The 16743-nt window shown below is 34.9% G+C and overlaps 1 protein-coding gene across 1 annotated transcript in view; it reads right to left on the reverse strand.

Moving 5' to 3' along the window:
- The window catches only part of LOC150077754 (cell adhesion molecule Dscam1-like), a 156892-nt gene that overhangs the window by 82841 nt on the left and 57308 nt on the right, over positions 1-16743 (reverse strand). The window contains exon 2 of the mRNA XM_090385434.1: positions 10021-10356. Coding sequence (XP_090241560.1) covers positions 10021-10356 — 336 coding nt within the window. The remainder of the gene's footprint in view (positions 1-10020; positions 10357-16743) is intronic.

Raw genomic sequence — 16743 nt, forward strand, 5'->3', positions numbered from 1 at the left:
TTTTCTTTGTTATTGCTAAAAAAAACAGCCTTTTCTCTATTAAAAGATTTTTAATTATTTATTTTTATTTTACAAAAAAATATAAGCTCTCTGTTCTTTAGGTTTTTAATTAATAAATGCGAATTTGATCAGATACCTATTTATTTTTTTTACGATAAAATCTATTTCTATAAGTCAAGAATTTCTTTTTTAAATTTTGAATTTTGATACTGCTAAGAAAAAAGCAGCTTGTTTTACTATTTTAATTTCGATAATAAAGAAAATTATAAGTTCTTTAGGTTTTTAATTAATAAATATGAATTTGATCGATAACTATTTATTTTTTTAATATAAAATCTATTTCCTTAAGTCAAGAATTTTTTTTATTTTTTATTTTGATACTGATAGAAAAAATAGATTTGATTTTTATTACTATTTTCTATTAAGCGATTTTTAGTTATTTAGTTTGATTTTATAAAAAAAATACCTTTCGATTCTTTAGGTTTTTAATTAATAAATGCGAATTTGCTAGATACCTATTTATTTTTTTAAGATTCTGTTTCCTTAAGTAGGAAATTTTTCTTTGTTATTGCCATAAAAACAGACTTTTTTCTATTAAAAGATTTTTAGTTATTTATTTTGACTTTATAAAAATTACAAACTCACTGTTCTTTAGGTTTTTAAAGAATAAATATGAATTTGATTAGATACCTATTTATTTTTGTTATGATAAACTCTATTTCTATAAGTCAAGAATTTTTTTTTTTTTTTCAATTTTGATACTACAAAAAAAACAGCATTTTTTACTATTTTTCCTTAATTCTTTATTTTGATTTTACAAAACAATTATCTGTACTTTAGGTTTTAAGTAATAAATGTGAATTTGACAGATACCTATCTATTTTGTAAGATAAAATCAATTACCTTAAGTCAAGAATTTTATTTTATTTTGATATTGCTAGAAAAAACATATTCGATTTTTATTACTATTTTTCTATTAAGAGATTTTTAATTATTTAGTTTGATTTTATAAAAAAAATATAAACTTTCTGTTCTTTAGGTTTTTAATTAATAAATACGAATTTCCTCAGATACCTATTTATTTTTTAGGATAAAATCTATTTCTTTGAGTCAAAAAAAAAGTTGTTTTTGATACTTTTTGAAAATAGCAATTTTTGCTATTTTTCTATTAAAAATTACCGGTATTTATTTTTAAAGCAAACTGTCTGTTCTTTAGGTTTTTAATTAATAAATGTGAATTTGCTAGATACCTATTTATTGTTTTAAGATAAAATATATTTCTATAAGTCAAGAAATTAATTTTTAAAAATTTTGATGCTGCTAGAAAAACCAGAAATTTTTATCACTTTTCTATTAAAAGATTTTTAATTATTTATTATGATTTTATGAAAATATATAAACTGTCTGTTCTTTAAGTTTTTAATTAATAAATACGAATATTCTGAAACTGAAACATTTATTTGTCTGCAATAAAATCTATATTACTTTGAATGTTTTAATTTTTTTTTTTTTAATTTTGATTCTGCTAATGAATCAGTCATGAGCTGTATTATACCAGATACTGTATGAATATTAAAGGAAAAAAGATAAATCAGAAGCAGAATGAACAAGACCTTTGGAAACGAAACACAAACACTATTTGACAGATAGTGGAAAGTAATAATCCAAAATACGCATTGGGCTGGAACTAGAAGGGGAGTGGAGAGCCGCTCAGAGTGCCAACCTCCCAGGGCAGTTTCGAATTAAACTGTCAGAAACGTAAGAGATTGTTAATTGTAGAAAAAAACTCCATTACCTCGCTGTGGATACACTATTATGAAGCTGAAGGGTGCTGTTACCTCTTTTATTCTTTCCTTTCACGGTATAATCCAATAATCTCAGCAGGATTGCTTGACAACAGTTTGTACTTCGTTTTGAAGGGATAAGGATTATTATTAAAAGATAAATACAAACTGCACATTGCACCATCATGAATTTCGTTGATAATACGATTTTAATTGGATTTATTTTTGCCATTAGGTGAAGATTTAGATTTAAAAGAAAAGAAAAAAAAAATACTGTACCTGTTATAGAAGGTACATTTTTCTATTTTTCAAATTGCCTTTCGGAAGATTTGGTCACATGATATTTACGTATCCTCTTATACCTGTATATAGGGACAAACGATATAAACAGTTGTTTATGCCGCACTGTACTGTACATAAACAGAAGAAAGCGAAGTTCCTTTAGCTAAAGACTTAGTATTATGAATTGAAAAACCGGCAACGGATAAACCGTAGTGGAATCAAATGTTCTCCTTGGAAGTAATGGTACTCCGGCTGCAGGAAGGAAATCTTACTTCGATTACTAAGACATTATGTGAGCAAAGTAATATCGTGATATTTATGAGATCGAAAACTACGTAGTTGAAAGAAGAGGACTTCAATATCTTATTTGAAAAGAACAAACACGATCTATAATACAACGGAAATTCCAAACTGGTCAAAAAATGTTGACAAGGAAGAGGGACGGAAAAATAAAGAAAGGAAGAATGAGAGAGAAAGAGAGCGAGATAAATGGAAGAAAAATGCACACTAATGGGTCTTTTTGTACTTTTGCTGACATTTTTTAAGCCGACAGGAATGTTCATAAAGGATGTTTTGCAATGCAGACGCCAGTCTGCAAAAATACATCATAACAAAACAAAAACGACATTGGACAGCATATATTATGTAGTGTTTTCGCAAGTACATTCGCGTTAAAGGAAGGATGCTCCGTCCGAGTGATAATTTATTGCTCTCAGCACGCTGTCAAAAGAAATTAAATAGTTGGATCTTCATTTTTCATCAGCGGGCTACGACAAAAACGTTCTCCTGTGAAAAATAAAGTCCGGCTGTTGTTTTTTAAGGGTTCTTTTGATATCCAGACAGCTCGACGAATAATTACACACGCATTAATGTTAGCCTTTCATTTATAAGAAGAAAATCCACGTGCGCGTAACAATCATTTTAATATAACCAAACGAGACCCCGCCAAGTATTACAAATTAGTTAATTTCAACAATGACTCTTTCAACGAGCCAAATTCACGCGCGCATTTTGCCATTCTTAGTAGGTTTCATGTTCTCATTGTTTCAATAATTACCCGGATGTTAGTGAATTATTGCAATTTTTGATAGGTTTCACATTTCCATTGTTGCCGTGACGTCATCTAATTGCCAATTTTAATGACCACGAATAAGGACACTTTCTAATTCCCTTCCCAGCATGCCGTTTAAGTTCTAGGATTTCTATTGATCGAATAAATCTCTTTCAAGGAAATCTGTAAACAAAGTTTAACCCATCATTTTAATTGGAAGAAACGACTAATTTTATTCTTTTCTTGAGATTTTTTTCTTCCTTCGTTGTTGTTGCATCAGTTAATGAACGCTTAATTGGATAAGTTTGTTCCACTACAATAAGAATTAACTTCTTAAGTTTCACGTTAGAAACGTACAAATGAGAAAGAGAATTTAATCTAAGACACAATCAGACAATCTTGTAAATAAATGTTACGCCAGGTGCTGCTATCTCTCGTTGTTAAAGAAGTTTTAATTAGAACGAACATTGCAGAAGTTTATTTCTACTTTTTGATAGCTCCGCATCTTAGATGCTGTTGCTCAGAAATTAAAAGAAAACATCAGAAGAAGAAGAAAAGTTACTATAAAACAACATCGAATAGCGTTTAATGTAATTATCATGCAAACCTTATTAAATGACATCGTTAACTTCGTTCGTAGTAAACGCAGAAATGCATGTGCTAGTAAAGAAAAAAAATTAAGTATACTTCAAAAATCGATTTAACAGCTCTTAATTGCATCAAGTATCTGTTTTTCTTTTTTTTTAATATTATTTAGTAGGCACACTATACAGATGATGCAGGCGAAAATTGTATTCGATAGTTCCAGAAGTTACCACCAGAGGTATATGTGCGACTGGTGGTAACTTTTGGAACTTTTAAACCTGGTGTTAAAAATGTACCGAATTTTATGGGAGATCTGCTTCGATATTTTATTGATTTTAATGCTTGAAATCGTTCAGACAGAACCATCACGGCGTGGAAAATCAATATGTGCAAGTGGTTCAGATTCCGGTTCTCTATACGTCAATAGTACACGAGAATCTTCGAAAAATAAACAGCAATTTCCACGTAGAAATAACACCTTTTTTAATGGCTAGAAGGTACTTTGAAGACACTTCCAAGGACTGGTAGTTTCTACTCCAATTAAACTTTAAAATCTCCAAGGAGGATGGTCATCACGACAGATAGAGCTCAATAAAGTTGTCAGCAATCTACCTGATAAGTACGATTTGGCAAGACAGGATTCTACTATTCATAGAAAAAATCTTCTCCTCCATCTTGGAGACAACCAGTCTCCTTCTAGTATGGAAGCAGTGTTTAACTATTCTAATCTTGAAAAGCAATAATCCTAAATCTTGGAAAGGTCGCCACCTACTTTTCATTGAATAGAACATATTAAAGATATTTTGAACATCTTTATTAAACAGACTAGAAACAGTGCATTGATCACTTTCACGTTTACAGTTGATCACATTGAACCCTTCCAAAGACTGGCAACTTCCACGCCAATTACACTTTAAAATATCCAGCGAGGATGGAGATCACCACCAGATAGAGCTCAATAAAGTTGTCAGCAATCTACCTGATAAGTAGATGGCATCATGGGATTCTCCTATTCATAGAAAAAATCTGTGGCTCGTACGTCTTCAATCTTCGCCTCCATCTTGGACACAACCAGTCTTCTTCCAGTATGGAAGTAGCGTTTAACTATTCCGATCATGAAAAGAAATAATCTTAAATCTTGGAAAGGTACCACCCACTTTCCATTGTATATAACATATTAGAGATCTTTGAAAAAGCATTCTTAAACAGATTAGAAACAATTCATTGATCACCGCGTAGGCTATATTCACTAAGTAATTAACAATAGGTCAATAATAAGAAATCCTTCTCTAATCCGTCAAACATAATTCAAACGGATCTCTTAGAAACTACAGTACCTGGATTACCGGTGATGGTCCCTTAGGCGTATTCTTTAGACGATTTTCCGAACGAAAATCCGAAGTTACCAGAGATAAAACCAGGCAACCCTTACCTGAGACTGATTGACTAACTCAGTTATCTAACTCAGAAGAAAATCCCATCGTCATTGACGGTTATAAATGAAATTATAACGCGTCGGCTTGCCCTGCCTTGGCCCCGGATTTGCCGATCCCTAAAGATAAGTTTCCAAAACTATAGGGTAGTTAACTCGTGTATCACTCTCGATATTCCATCTTTTCTTAATACTTATTGATAACTTCGAAAGAGTCAAACGGTCTCCAATAGCACACACTGACATGGCAATCCACAATCCTGCCCCCTTTAGAATTTTAAATTCTTTATTACGAGTCGTACCCGTGTTTATAACGTTTATTTATGTTCATCTTGCATCGTTTAGGTGTTCCAATACTTTTGAGAGGAAAGTTTGTTACAAAACATGCTCATTTCCACTGATAGCTTTAAAAAAAAAAAACTATTCTATTGAGGAATTATAGAAACGTTATTTAGAAGAAAAAAAAAAGAAAGAAATTATTTTTATAAATTAAAAAAGCTAATATATAAATAATACAACCTTCCCATGTGTAAAAATCGCAAAATGTCAAATCGCCTTATACTTTTAACCGCAATAAAATGTCTGTTACATATTTATCTAATAATTAAACTGTATTGACATGTAGGCCAAAATTAGTTCCATATATCAAAAGCTGCCAAGCACCATGTGTCACACACACATACAACTATAGGCGTTCTAGGAAACAGTAGTACGATTGTGAAAGCAAGATGCCACGATCCTGCTTCCACAATCAATAATAGGATGCCACATGTGCAAACAATCTGTACGTGACATTTAAATAGCTCTGAAAATCGCTCGTTTGACTATTGGTCATGAAACGATCCAGTAAACCGAGGCTGACGCAACGTGACATAAGGGCTCTGAAAAGAATCGTCCCCTCGGAACGAAGGTAGACGTTGTCGCAGCATACAAAAGTCCTCAATGATACGATTGGAACACGTCAGCAGCAGTCAGTGAGCAGAACGTTGCATGCTGCATGACCTGAGTTACTAGGATGGTATAGACAGTAAGGCCAAACATAAATACATTTTTTGTTTATACTCCGGGACGACCAAACGGTCAGAGGAGTTCACAAGATAGATAGAATACAAGAAACAGCACCGTATTCAGTAGTCACGGGCTTGAACCCCTGTCACTCAAGGCACGTGTACTTATGCACCCGCGCGCCTGACCACTAGGCTACGGCGGCCTTCTTCCAGTCTGATAATCGTGGATGTGGCGAATAATCAGAGAAAGCTACCTACCAGACTGTATCTTCCCGACAATGAAGTTTAGAGAAGCAGCTTGGTGGTCTTGTGCTCTTTTTTTTGGTTTGGTCTGTGATTATTGTTGAATTTGACCAAATAATCTGGACAATAATATTATCTAAGATTGAGGAAACAGCCCTTTAGCCAGGGCTACCTGGCTATCTTAAAACGAAATAATTTGACTAATTAATTCGTTTCATATTTAATACGGATAAAGATATAAAATCACACAAATATGCAAGTAGTTAAAATAATTATAAAAAAATAAACAATATCACTAAGAAATAAACAAAAACATTTGTTTAAAATAATAAGTAAATATTTAATTAAATATAAACAATTTAAGATACTAAATGTAACTCAAAAGATAATCAGAGTTAAATTTGAGCTATTAAATGCTCTTCCCTACGTATTAAAATCTTGAATTATCTGACTGAAGCACTTTTGATTTTACTTTGTTCTGCCAAAACTCAATTACACTTAGAGAAACTCAGCTTAATGTTCTTTCTATCCTGAGACCGAGTTTGTTTGAGAAAGCTCCTGTGGTGCTTTGGTGTGGGAGTTCGCTTTATTAGCAAACGGATACATTCCACACACCAGGTGTGTGTGTCTCTGTAAATTATTCTATTTCTTACAAAGTTTTCTTAATTAAACATTTAATCACCGAATTCCAGGCTGTTTTAGAACGCTTCGTATTTGCATTTAAATTGCACGCGCTTTGTTAATCAACAAACAAGAAATGTTTCACACTTTGGTTTATATAAAAAGTGAAAATATAATGTGATGGCTGTTTTCGAAATAAGGCTTCCAGTCTTAGATTTTATGCTCATCATTATGTCAACCTTCTTTACTTTTCAAAAGGAAAATTTTATCGATTTCTATCTAAAATTTTAATTAGGGCATTATTCATTTACATCATTATTTAATGCTGTTTTAGAGATAATTTAAAGCGTATGTTGATATGCCTGTCGTTTTTATAAATATCAAAATTTCGTGTAAAACTAACTACAAATATTTATCTCACATAGTTCATATTTTAATAAAATAATATTGCGACCATTAAATTAAATTTATCAAAAGATATCTGTGTTGTTTGTAAACAAAAAGAGTTAAAAAAAAAATGGAAACCAACATCTATAAACCAAAACGTAGTGCTTAGAACCGCCAATTGTTTTTCTCCACATTTTATTCATGTTGCTAAGAGCTGGATACCAGGGAAGCTCTGTTGGCAGTTCCTCTGCTTCTTGGATTATGGGAATGCCTTTGATAGGGTAAGACATGGCAAACTGTTTCAAATCTTAAAGAATATTGGAATTTATAGCCAAGACATCGGGATAATGACGAATTTGTATTGGGGGACAATCAGCAAAGGTATGCATAGAAGAAGACAAAGCTTTTCCTTAAAATGAAGAATCTTCTATGCCACAGTGTCTTATCAGTCCATGACGGACTGATAAGATAAAGAATGATGAGATCATGAGACGAATGAAGAAAAATCCAGGGCCTTCACGTTTCTGGTGAAGGCCACATTGGCGTTTCCATGCATCTACCAAAAAGGAAAGGAAAGAAATAATTACGAATCCAAAAATGAACAAATTTATGATAATAGGTTTAACGTTGAATCCCTAAAGGAGGAGAGTATTGCGGATCTCTACAGAAGAAGACTAAACCACCAATTAGATGACAGCTACGGAAAGAATGCAAATGACATTTATGAGCACTAAAAAAAACAACAGTAATGAAGATCGCAGGAGAAGTATTGGGCAGGATGGATAAAAAGCCCCCAAGTACCCGGATGAATTCAGAGTTAAAAGAATTGATAAAGAAGAATTAAAAAAGATGCATACCTTAGATGGCGTAGCTCTTAAAGTGGTGAGCATCTATAGGGAGAAAAATAAAGAAGTAAGGATTAAAATTGACAAAGCAAAAAATGAGGCATGGGATAGAACCTGCGCGGAAGTAAACAGCAAGATAGGATGTGAGAGATCTGCTACAGCATGGAAGGTGCTGAAGAGCTTGCGACAGTCACCTAAAGAAAAGACTAATCTGGGTGTAAAAAAATTAGAAGAATGGTATCGATATTATGGAAACTACTGAGTGAAAACAGAATGGAATTTAGAGATAACGAAGTTGAAACTTGGACAGGAGAAGAAGGATTAGCTTTGAGGAAGTGGAAATAGAAGTAAAAAAAGGAAAGGCATCTGAACCTGGAGTAATGAACTTGAAGCTGCTAAAATACGGAGGAGGAAAAATCATCTCACTGATCACGAGACTATTTAACAGTATATGCAAAGGAGAAGAAATACCATCAGAGATGACACTGGGATACATCACTTCTATGTTTAAGAAAGAGGGATAGAAGAAATTGCTCAAACTACAGAGGAATCTGTGTTTTAAACCCAATTGAAAAGATTTTTATTGGGATACTAAAAACTAAACTAGAGAAAGAAATAAGGATTTCGGAGGAGCAGTGCGGATTTACAGCTGGGCAGTCCTGTATTGACCATTTATTCACGGTCAAGCAGATTCTATAAAAAATTCCAAGATACTGGACAGGATATAGGATTAGTGTTTATTGACCTGTAAAAAAACGTCTGACAGTGTACCAAGAAAGATGCTGTGGAGTGCCATGGAAAAAATATCAATACGGCAACCGGTGATGGACATAATTAGAAAAATATATAAAAATAACACTTGCTGCATTAAAATTGGGTCAGAAATATTAAGAAAATTCAATACATCAAAGGGCTTGCTACAACGGTGCTGTTTATCCCCCACATTATTAAAGTTTTACCTGAAAGTGACTCTGGAGGCTTGGTTTCAAAGATGCACATCAATGGGATTATGTATGGCTAAAAACATCTACCTTTCAAAAGCTCAATTAAACATCATCGACATTAGAATGGTATGGACATGTTATGAGAATGGAGGAAGAGAGATTCCCTAAGAAAGAAATGGAATGGACATCCCCCTAGAAGGAAAAGGAGAGGAAGCCCTGGAAGCACATGGATCGAAGGAGTGAGGGCAGTTATGGTAAAGAGGAAATTGAAGAATGGAGACTGGGAAGACAGAAAAGAGTGGAGGAACAAAATTAGATTATAAAAAAAAAAGTTAGGTCGAGGATAACTGTTGATACAACGGAGAAATCCAAGAAGAAGAATAATATTTAACGCTGCACAGTCCGGAGAAAAATAATTAGCGGTTCAGTATCATTCAGAATGAGCCACCTATTATTTTATTCCTACTATAATCAACAATTATGTGTACAAAAATAAATTAAAATTTTTCAGCACCTTGTTTTGAAACCCCTTTTCCAAATAGTCAATTAAAATTAAGAAGAAAATAATAAAAGTAAGAGTAAATTTTCAAAAGTCTTTTCTTTTATAATGAATATCACGATAATTTTAAACAATTAAATTACAAACAAGTAAAATTTAAACCTCTTTTAAATTTTAAATTTAAATCTATTAATAAACCATAAAATATCTCGCTAAAATTGAATATATTACTGAAGAATATAGAATCGAAAGATTCCATGATTCGCAGCTAATAGGAACTTTCAGAAAAGAATGAAAGATTAAAGAGAACAAATATGTTGTGAAAGAAATAAATTCTTACCTGCGCGAACGCCAACGTCTCTGCTTCCGATTGTACCAAAGCTATTGGATGCAATACACTGGTACACAGCACCATGAATCTCTTGTCGATGATCGTCAGCACGGAAAGGTGGAAAAATGAGCGTCCCATCTTTCCGGAGATGTCTTAGACCTGGAACATCGGTGATAGGAACTCCATCCCTTGTGGACCAAGTTACGACCACCTCGGGATTCCCAGTCGCCTCGCAGCGGATTTTTGCACCGGTGTTATTAGAGAACTCTACAAGATGAGCTGGTTCGTGTTTGAAAGCAGGTCCCCGGAGGTCCAGACGTGCGGATTCTGCTTGAAGGATGCGTTCTGAAACCAAATGAGACAAGAAGGAAAATTATCACCACCAAAAGAAAATCTATTCCTGATTTTTAAAACATTTCTGCCTGTGTTGGCAAGATATCGATTGCAATCTGTTCAGAATTAGCAGCAATAAATTACACAAACTCTCATAAAAGTGCACCCTAATTTTAGAAACTTTCTATTGCAGATACGGTTGCCATGGGGACAATCTCGGTTATCGGCAATTCACACTAAATCGCCATGTAATGATTTATTACCCTCTAGGTGGATTATCGGACTACGGGATTACACTTCCCAAATAGAAAGAACGTAAAAATGTATAAAATTGCAAGCATCTTGGAAAAGAAGCACATTACATCCGTTTAGATAAAATACTAACATACCATAAGAAATAAGCTAAGAGTCGTCAATCTTTAAATGACGATATTTATTAAATTATTTGAATATCATACGTTTTGTATATCACTCAGAGAGCGTAATAGTAATTCTTATGCCCCTGGAACCGGGTTCAATCCCCTGAGCCGCTGTTTCTTGTATTCTCTCTGTCTTGTGAACTTCTCTGACACCATGTGATCTTCCTGGAGTATAAACAGAAAATTTATTTTATTTCTAAAATAAATTTTCTTTATTTTGATTATGAAAATCCGTCCACTGGGAGTTGAATGGTTACTTGTGGACCATTTAATCTATGAATTTCTTTCATGCATTAAATGTAGATAATGATTACCCGGCCGGATTTCTATTTATCCGATTTTATTGAAATTCTAAATGGCTCGACAAATATTACTAAGAGTCCCATATATGCAATTTCATGAAAATCTCTACTTGAAGTTAAATTGTTACATGCGGACAGACAACGGGCATGAGATTATTAGAGGACTGAATCAACCAACCATAATGAAGGCTGTTATTTCTGGCCTACAAAAATTTCAGGTTTTATTAGGAGTAGTATTTCTATTTGCATCTGGAGTTTTCTTCGATAACGTGGGCGCTGTTAGTGATGAATAATGTGAAATCTTCACCAGAAAGTACACTGGGGTGCCACTCTATTAGCTTCATCCTTAAGAAATAAACAATCAATTCATTAATGAGAATTCCTACGTAAAGATTTAGGGGTGCTGTTTTCTTCCAACATCTCTTTTGTTCCTCCTCTTTTGGAAACTTTTAAGAAGGCTATAAGATATTTAAATTCATCAAGGGATTCACTTATATGGTTCAGTAATGCAGTGTTTACAAGGCATTTATTTGTCGCAATAGTCTTTTTCGATCTGCAAGCCCAGACAGGTTATAAAAACCAAAGCTATATTTTTACCAATCCAATTCCTCTCTTGGAGTCAATCTCTTGTAATTGCTTCATTGAAGAAAGACAGGTTTAGCAATTTTTTTTAAAAATTAAATTATAAAAAAAGAGTAATTTTAAAATAATGTTTTAAGATTTTAAAAAATTATTGACTCTAAGATTTAATTATTTTAATAAAATATACTTTTAGAAGAGCACCATTTTAAATAATTTATGTGATTTGATCGACAATACTTTGTGGAAATATTGACTGTACTCCCTGGTTGTACAATCGCTTTGACTTTAGATACTGTACTCACATTTAACACCATCTAGTGGCCAATTAGAAAACTTGTTGACTATAGAAAGCAAGTGCTAGTCATTTGCGAACCATCTTAGTAAAAGGCGATAATATTGCCCCAGGCAATCTACACGGGCATAGCAAGGTTGAAATATCAGAATGGAGTCGCGTTGTTAACTTCATCAGCGCTAAGAAAGGCAACGAGGGCCATTAAGGTAGCCTAATTTAGGTCGAAACACGATAAAAGGGTGGGTGAATGGAAGAGGAAGAATCGGGCTGATTACAAAGCGTGTTTGGAACTGTGATAAAAGGTGAACGTGGAGGGGTTCATTAGGCAGTAATGGCTTAAGATGTAATCGGCTGCAATGCACTCATTTTTGTACGCACACAAGGCCTCAGTGGTCATAAGAGTAAAGCAGAACTTTAATTTGATAGAGAAATCCGATTACATCGAGAAAGGGTACTACAAAGGCCGCTCGCTGCTGATATTCTATCGATGCCGCTCTCAGACGTCACGTTTCTAATAAATGGCCAAGTTAACACACCATCGCACTTTAAGTACCCACCTAATATGTCACCGGAGCGTTGTCCAAGACCAAAAATAAACATGCAAAGGTTGCGAGACAGTCCCAATAGATTGGAGTGAAGTCATTCTTCTTGCACCACCAGGTCAGCCCAACAGAAAATAATTGTGCCATTCATCTCGTGTAATCATTACTTACAAGCGCTTGCAGTCGAGGTTTAGTCAGTTTGAGAATGGAATAATCTAGCAACTTGCCCTTTCTGGAAGAATAATTATTTAAATAACCGAAAGTTCAGAATTTAGGAAATTTTTGAATATTTTGGTCTTAACTTTTACACCTAACAAATTATTAAAAGTACGATGGGTGCATGAGTAAATACGGTAATTTTGACAAGGGAATAATTTCGACGTTGTTTATTTGGATTTGAGCAAAGCATTTGACTCAGTCCCACACGAGCGGTTACTTTATAAGCTGGAATATGTTGGAATCACGAAAAATCATTAGATGGATAGCTGGATGGCTTCAGGGCAGGAGACAGAGGGTTGTCATAAATGGTTATTCCTCAGATTGGGTTGATGTAAGAAGTGGGTTCCCCAAGGATCAGTATATACTCGTATATATACTTAAGAACACTTCTTACACTTCTCTAAAGATTGTCTAAATCTCTCAGGAAAAGGAATGGTATTATAATCATTACTGATGACGTGGAAATTGCTGTTAGGCCTAATAACCTTGATGTCCCTGAAGGGCCTCGAGGTTATTTGTCCTAACAGCAATAATCTCTTTTATTATATGCAATAATCTCTGCTTAATAATCTCTTTTATTGTATTTTTAAAGCAAAACCCCTAAAAATAAAACCATTTAAATTATAAATATCGTTTTTCCACGAATATCACTGATCATTAAAGTTTTATAGAAATCTTTACAAATCGATTCGAAGGACGTGCTTTCTTTCGCAATCTGGACACTCTTAGTTATTAACCCCAATGGAATTACTAATCAGACGCATTAATTTAATAGATAGGGTGACTCCATTAGGAAACATAGGCAAAGTGTCTTTGGATAAAAGGGTGTGGCTGCTTGTCTGTCAGAGAGTCGATTGTGTATTTAATTGACAGCATCCGACGTCGAAATTCATCGAAAGACACGTACCCTTCTTTCCTAATATGATTAAAGTAATGGCCCATCTCATTTATTTATCGAAAACGAGGAGAATAAGGTTGGACATGCACATTGGAATTGAGCGCAACGCTTTGAATTATAAATCCATCCATCTCATAAACAAAGTTATGCTTAGTGTCAGTTATTGACACTAGACGTCACTTCGATTAGCACTAACATTTTCAGTATTTTGTAGGTTTGAATATATTCCCAAAGCATTTCTTGTGTGTTGTTTTCGTTCTCCAATTTCTAGTCTATCTTTCTTTTCTGAAAGTATCTTAAAAGTCTAGAAGCATTAAAAAAGAACTGGAGAATCCCCTTACAACTACCACTAAGTAAAATAAAGGGAACGATCTTTTTAAGAGTGCAGGGACTCGGAAATCCAAAGCACTTTAACTCTTTTCCCCCTTTCCAAAGCAACCAGGAGCTTAGCGCTCGGGGTGATGAATTTCTTGCAAGTCTCCCTAAGACAGCTTAACGCCGGTGTAAGGCAACAGATAAGAACACGGACAAAACAAGAACCTAAGGTAAACCGTTCCTTTATTACTGTTGGCAAGAAATGGCTTTGTTTGTAACTAAGAACTTGTCTATGGAATCTCTATTTGGGATCACTTCACGTAGCAAAAGCTGATCTTTGAAGATAAAGAAAAGGGGTTTAAGATGGCCTTCTTCTTCCATGTAAATAAATACTTGAAATAACATCTCTTGATACCTAAATGCTTGTGATTCTGATGGTGTGTTCACACTGACAAAGTGAAGTGTACTTCTGTGTACATTCGGGGATTGCTTTTCTTATTCTGAACCCTGTTTTGTATTCGTTGTTTATCCGAAACGTGAACTAGAGGAGAAATGAATGATCTGCATATTTTTTGATGTCTGTATATTCCAGCAATCCATCTTAGCTGTTGATTAAAAATATTTCTTTGATATATTGCGTGCAAACAGCCAGGTTTGTTTACATCTTTGGTATTTTTCCCCTTTTTCCAAGCCAGTATGAGATTATCTTTGCGTTCCTTATACACTAGAAGTAATAAGAGATGTTTATTTGGAGAGCTGTGCAAAAGGAATTTCTCGGGAAAGATTTAATACATTTCTTTCACGTTCGTTTTTTCTTTTTTTCTGAAATACAGTTAGGTCGAGTCCCATACAGAAAGTCTGTTTCTTAAAATTTAAAGAACTGAGTCAAAGCTAAAAGAAATTCCTTCCGAAAAACAGTAATTGAAGAACATTTTTAAATGTAACTCTGAAATTACACGAGTCTCAAATTTAAAAAAAAAATAATAATAATAAAATAAATAAAAATGCGCCTTCGTCTCTTAAGCTGCTTTTCATTCCAGAAGTACTCTAATGATGGTAATTATCGAGGCTTAAGTTCGTTCCTTGACGCCAGAAAGCTAAGAGTGCATTAAAAAGTGCATTAAGAGGACTGTGAGGAAAGATAGCCAAATTAATAGTTAGAGAATTGTAAGGGGTCGAATTCTTTTAGCTTCCTTCTGGCTAGAAGACGAAGGAAATTGTTGAATACATCCACTGTGACATTGAAATTGCAGCACCCAGAAGGAATGATTGGAAGTCCATGTAAATCAGCAGACAGGTGAGTTGAGCCGAGATACACAAATGACTAAAATATGGGACCAATTGGAGCAAAAGCTTCGGCTGATATAAAAACGAAAATACAGATCGCGGAGTTCAAAGCAACGCGTGTGCAGTTAATGGGTTTCTGCCTTCCAGGAACTTCAGGAAATTAGAGTACGATATATCAGCAACTTCGACAGAGAGCGGATTATTGGCCTTCGAAAAGATGGATGGTGGCTTCGTCTTGTTAGCTGAACGTGTGGATTATGACAGTACCACCCTGCACAGATGTTGATACAAAAACAGAAAACCACATGTCACCACTCGTATGGTACTCCGCTACCAATTTGACTACTCTTCGAATTGGTAGTGGAGTACGACGGAAGACTACAGAACGGGAGGATTCTCTTATCCGTCTACAGGTTTACGCAGAAGCTCTGTCCACGTTTGCTACCATGACCTATGACATCAACTAGCTTTCACTCCATCACCCATTGAACAAGTGCACGCTGAATGGCAGAAGGGGGGCCATCGTGCATGGTGGTCGATTATCTCTAACCGCTGTCCATCGCCAACAGCACCTGGAATGGTGCCATGCACGGGCCACCTGGGATACAGAATGGCGTCAAATGGTCTCCAGCGATGAATGCCGCTTCTGCTTGGGGCCTAATTGATCGCCGCATATATACGCGTGGAGATGACTTGGCGAATAAACCCATCGCCAATGCTGAACGCCATACTGCATTACCTGCTGGTGTGATAATGTGAGGAGCGGTGAGTTTTAATAGTCGGTCATCGTTAGTGTTCGTCAACAGCAATCTGTTGCCATGTCGCCGAGATTCTGGAACCCGTCGTTCTCCTTTGTTACTTGAGTACCTGACGTCATTTTTCAGCAGAACAACGCCCAAACGTATACCCGTGAGTGTCGTCGTGGTGTTGGTGTACTGTCTTGGCCAGCCAGGTCTTTGGATTTCTCAAAATCAATCACTCTTGGGCCATGATTGGATGTCATCTATAGAGCCACCCACATCCAGCGCACACCACGGATGTACTGCAGCACTCGGTTCATGATGCTTGGTGGGAAATACCTCAGGAGGATATTGGACACTTGCACGTCTCAATTCCCAGACGCTTAACTCAATGTATTCGCAAACAGCGGTGGATTTGCATCACATTGACCTGTCTACTGTATTCAGGCACACAAACGTTAGAGTCTGCAACTTTTATCACATTTAACTCCTCGGTTATCATTACTCTAAGTATCCTCTCAATGTGCAGTCAAAATGATCAAAGATATCGTCCTTAGTACAACAGCTTCAGTCTTGTGTAGCCCGCACCAAAAGACTATTGTCCTTCGTGGCTTTACCACTTGTCACTCATTTAGACAGATTAGGTCGATATATTAGCAACGTATATTTACGTTTACTGTGAGTAAGCTTTGTGTAGTACATTCACAGAAATCTGGCAAATGAAGCAGGTGCGTTAAATAATATGAAAATCACCTATTAAAATTTGAAAAAAAAAATTACACAAATTATAGTCAAACATGCAA

This window comes from Mastigoproctus giganteus, chromosome 11, assembly GCF_048544385.1.
Source record: "Mastigoproctus giganteus isolate SK-2022 chromosome 11, ASM4854438v1, whole genome shotgun sequence".
NCBI lineage: Eukaryota > Metazoa > Arthropoda > Arachnida > Uropygi > Thelyphonidae > Mastigoproctus > Mastigoproctus giganteus.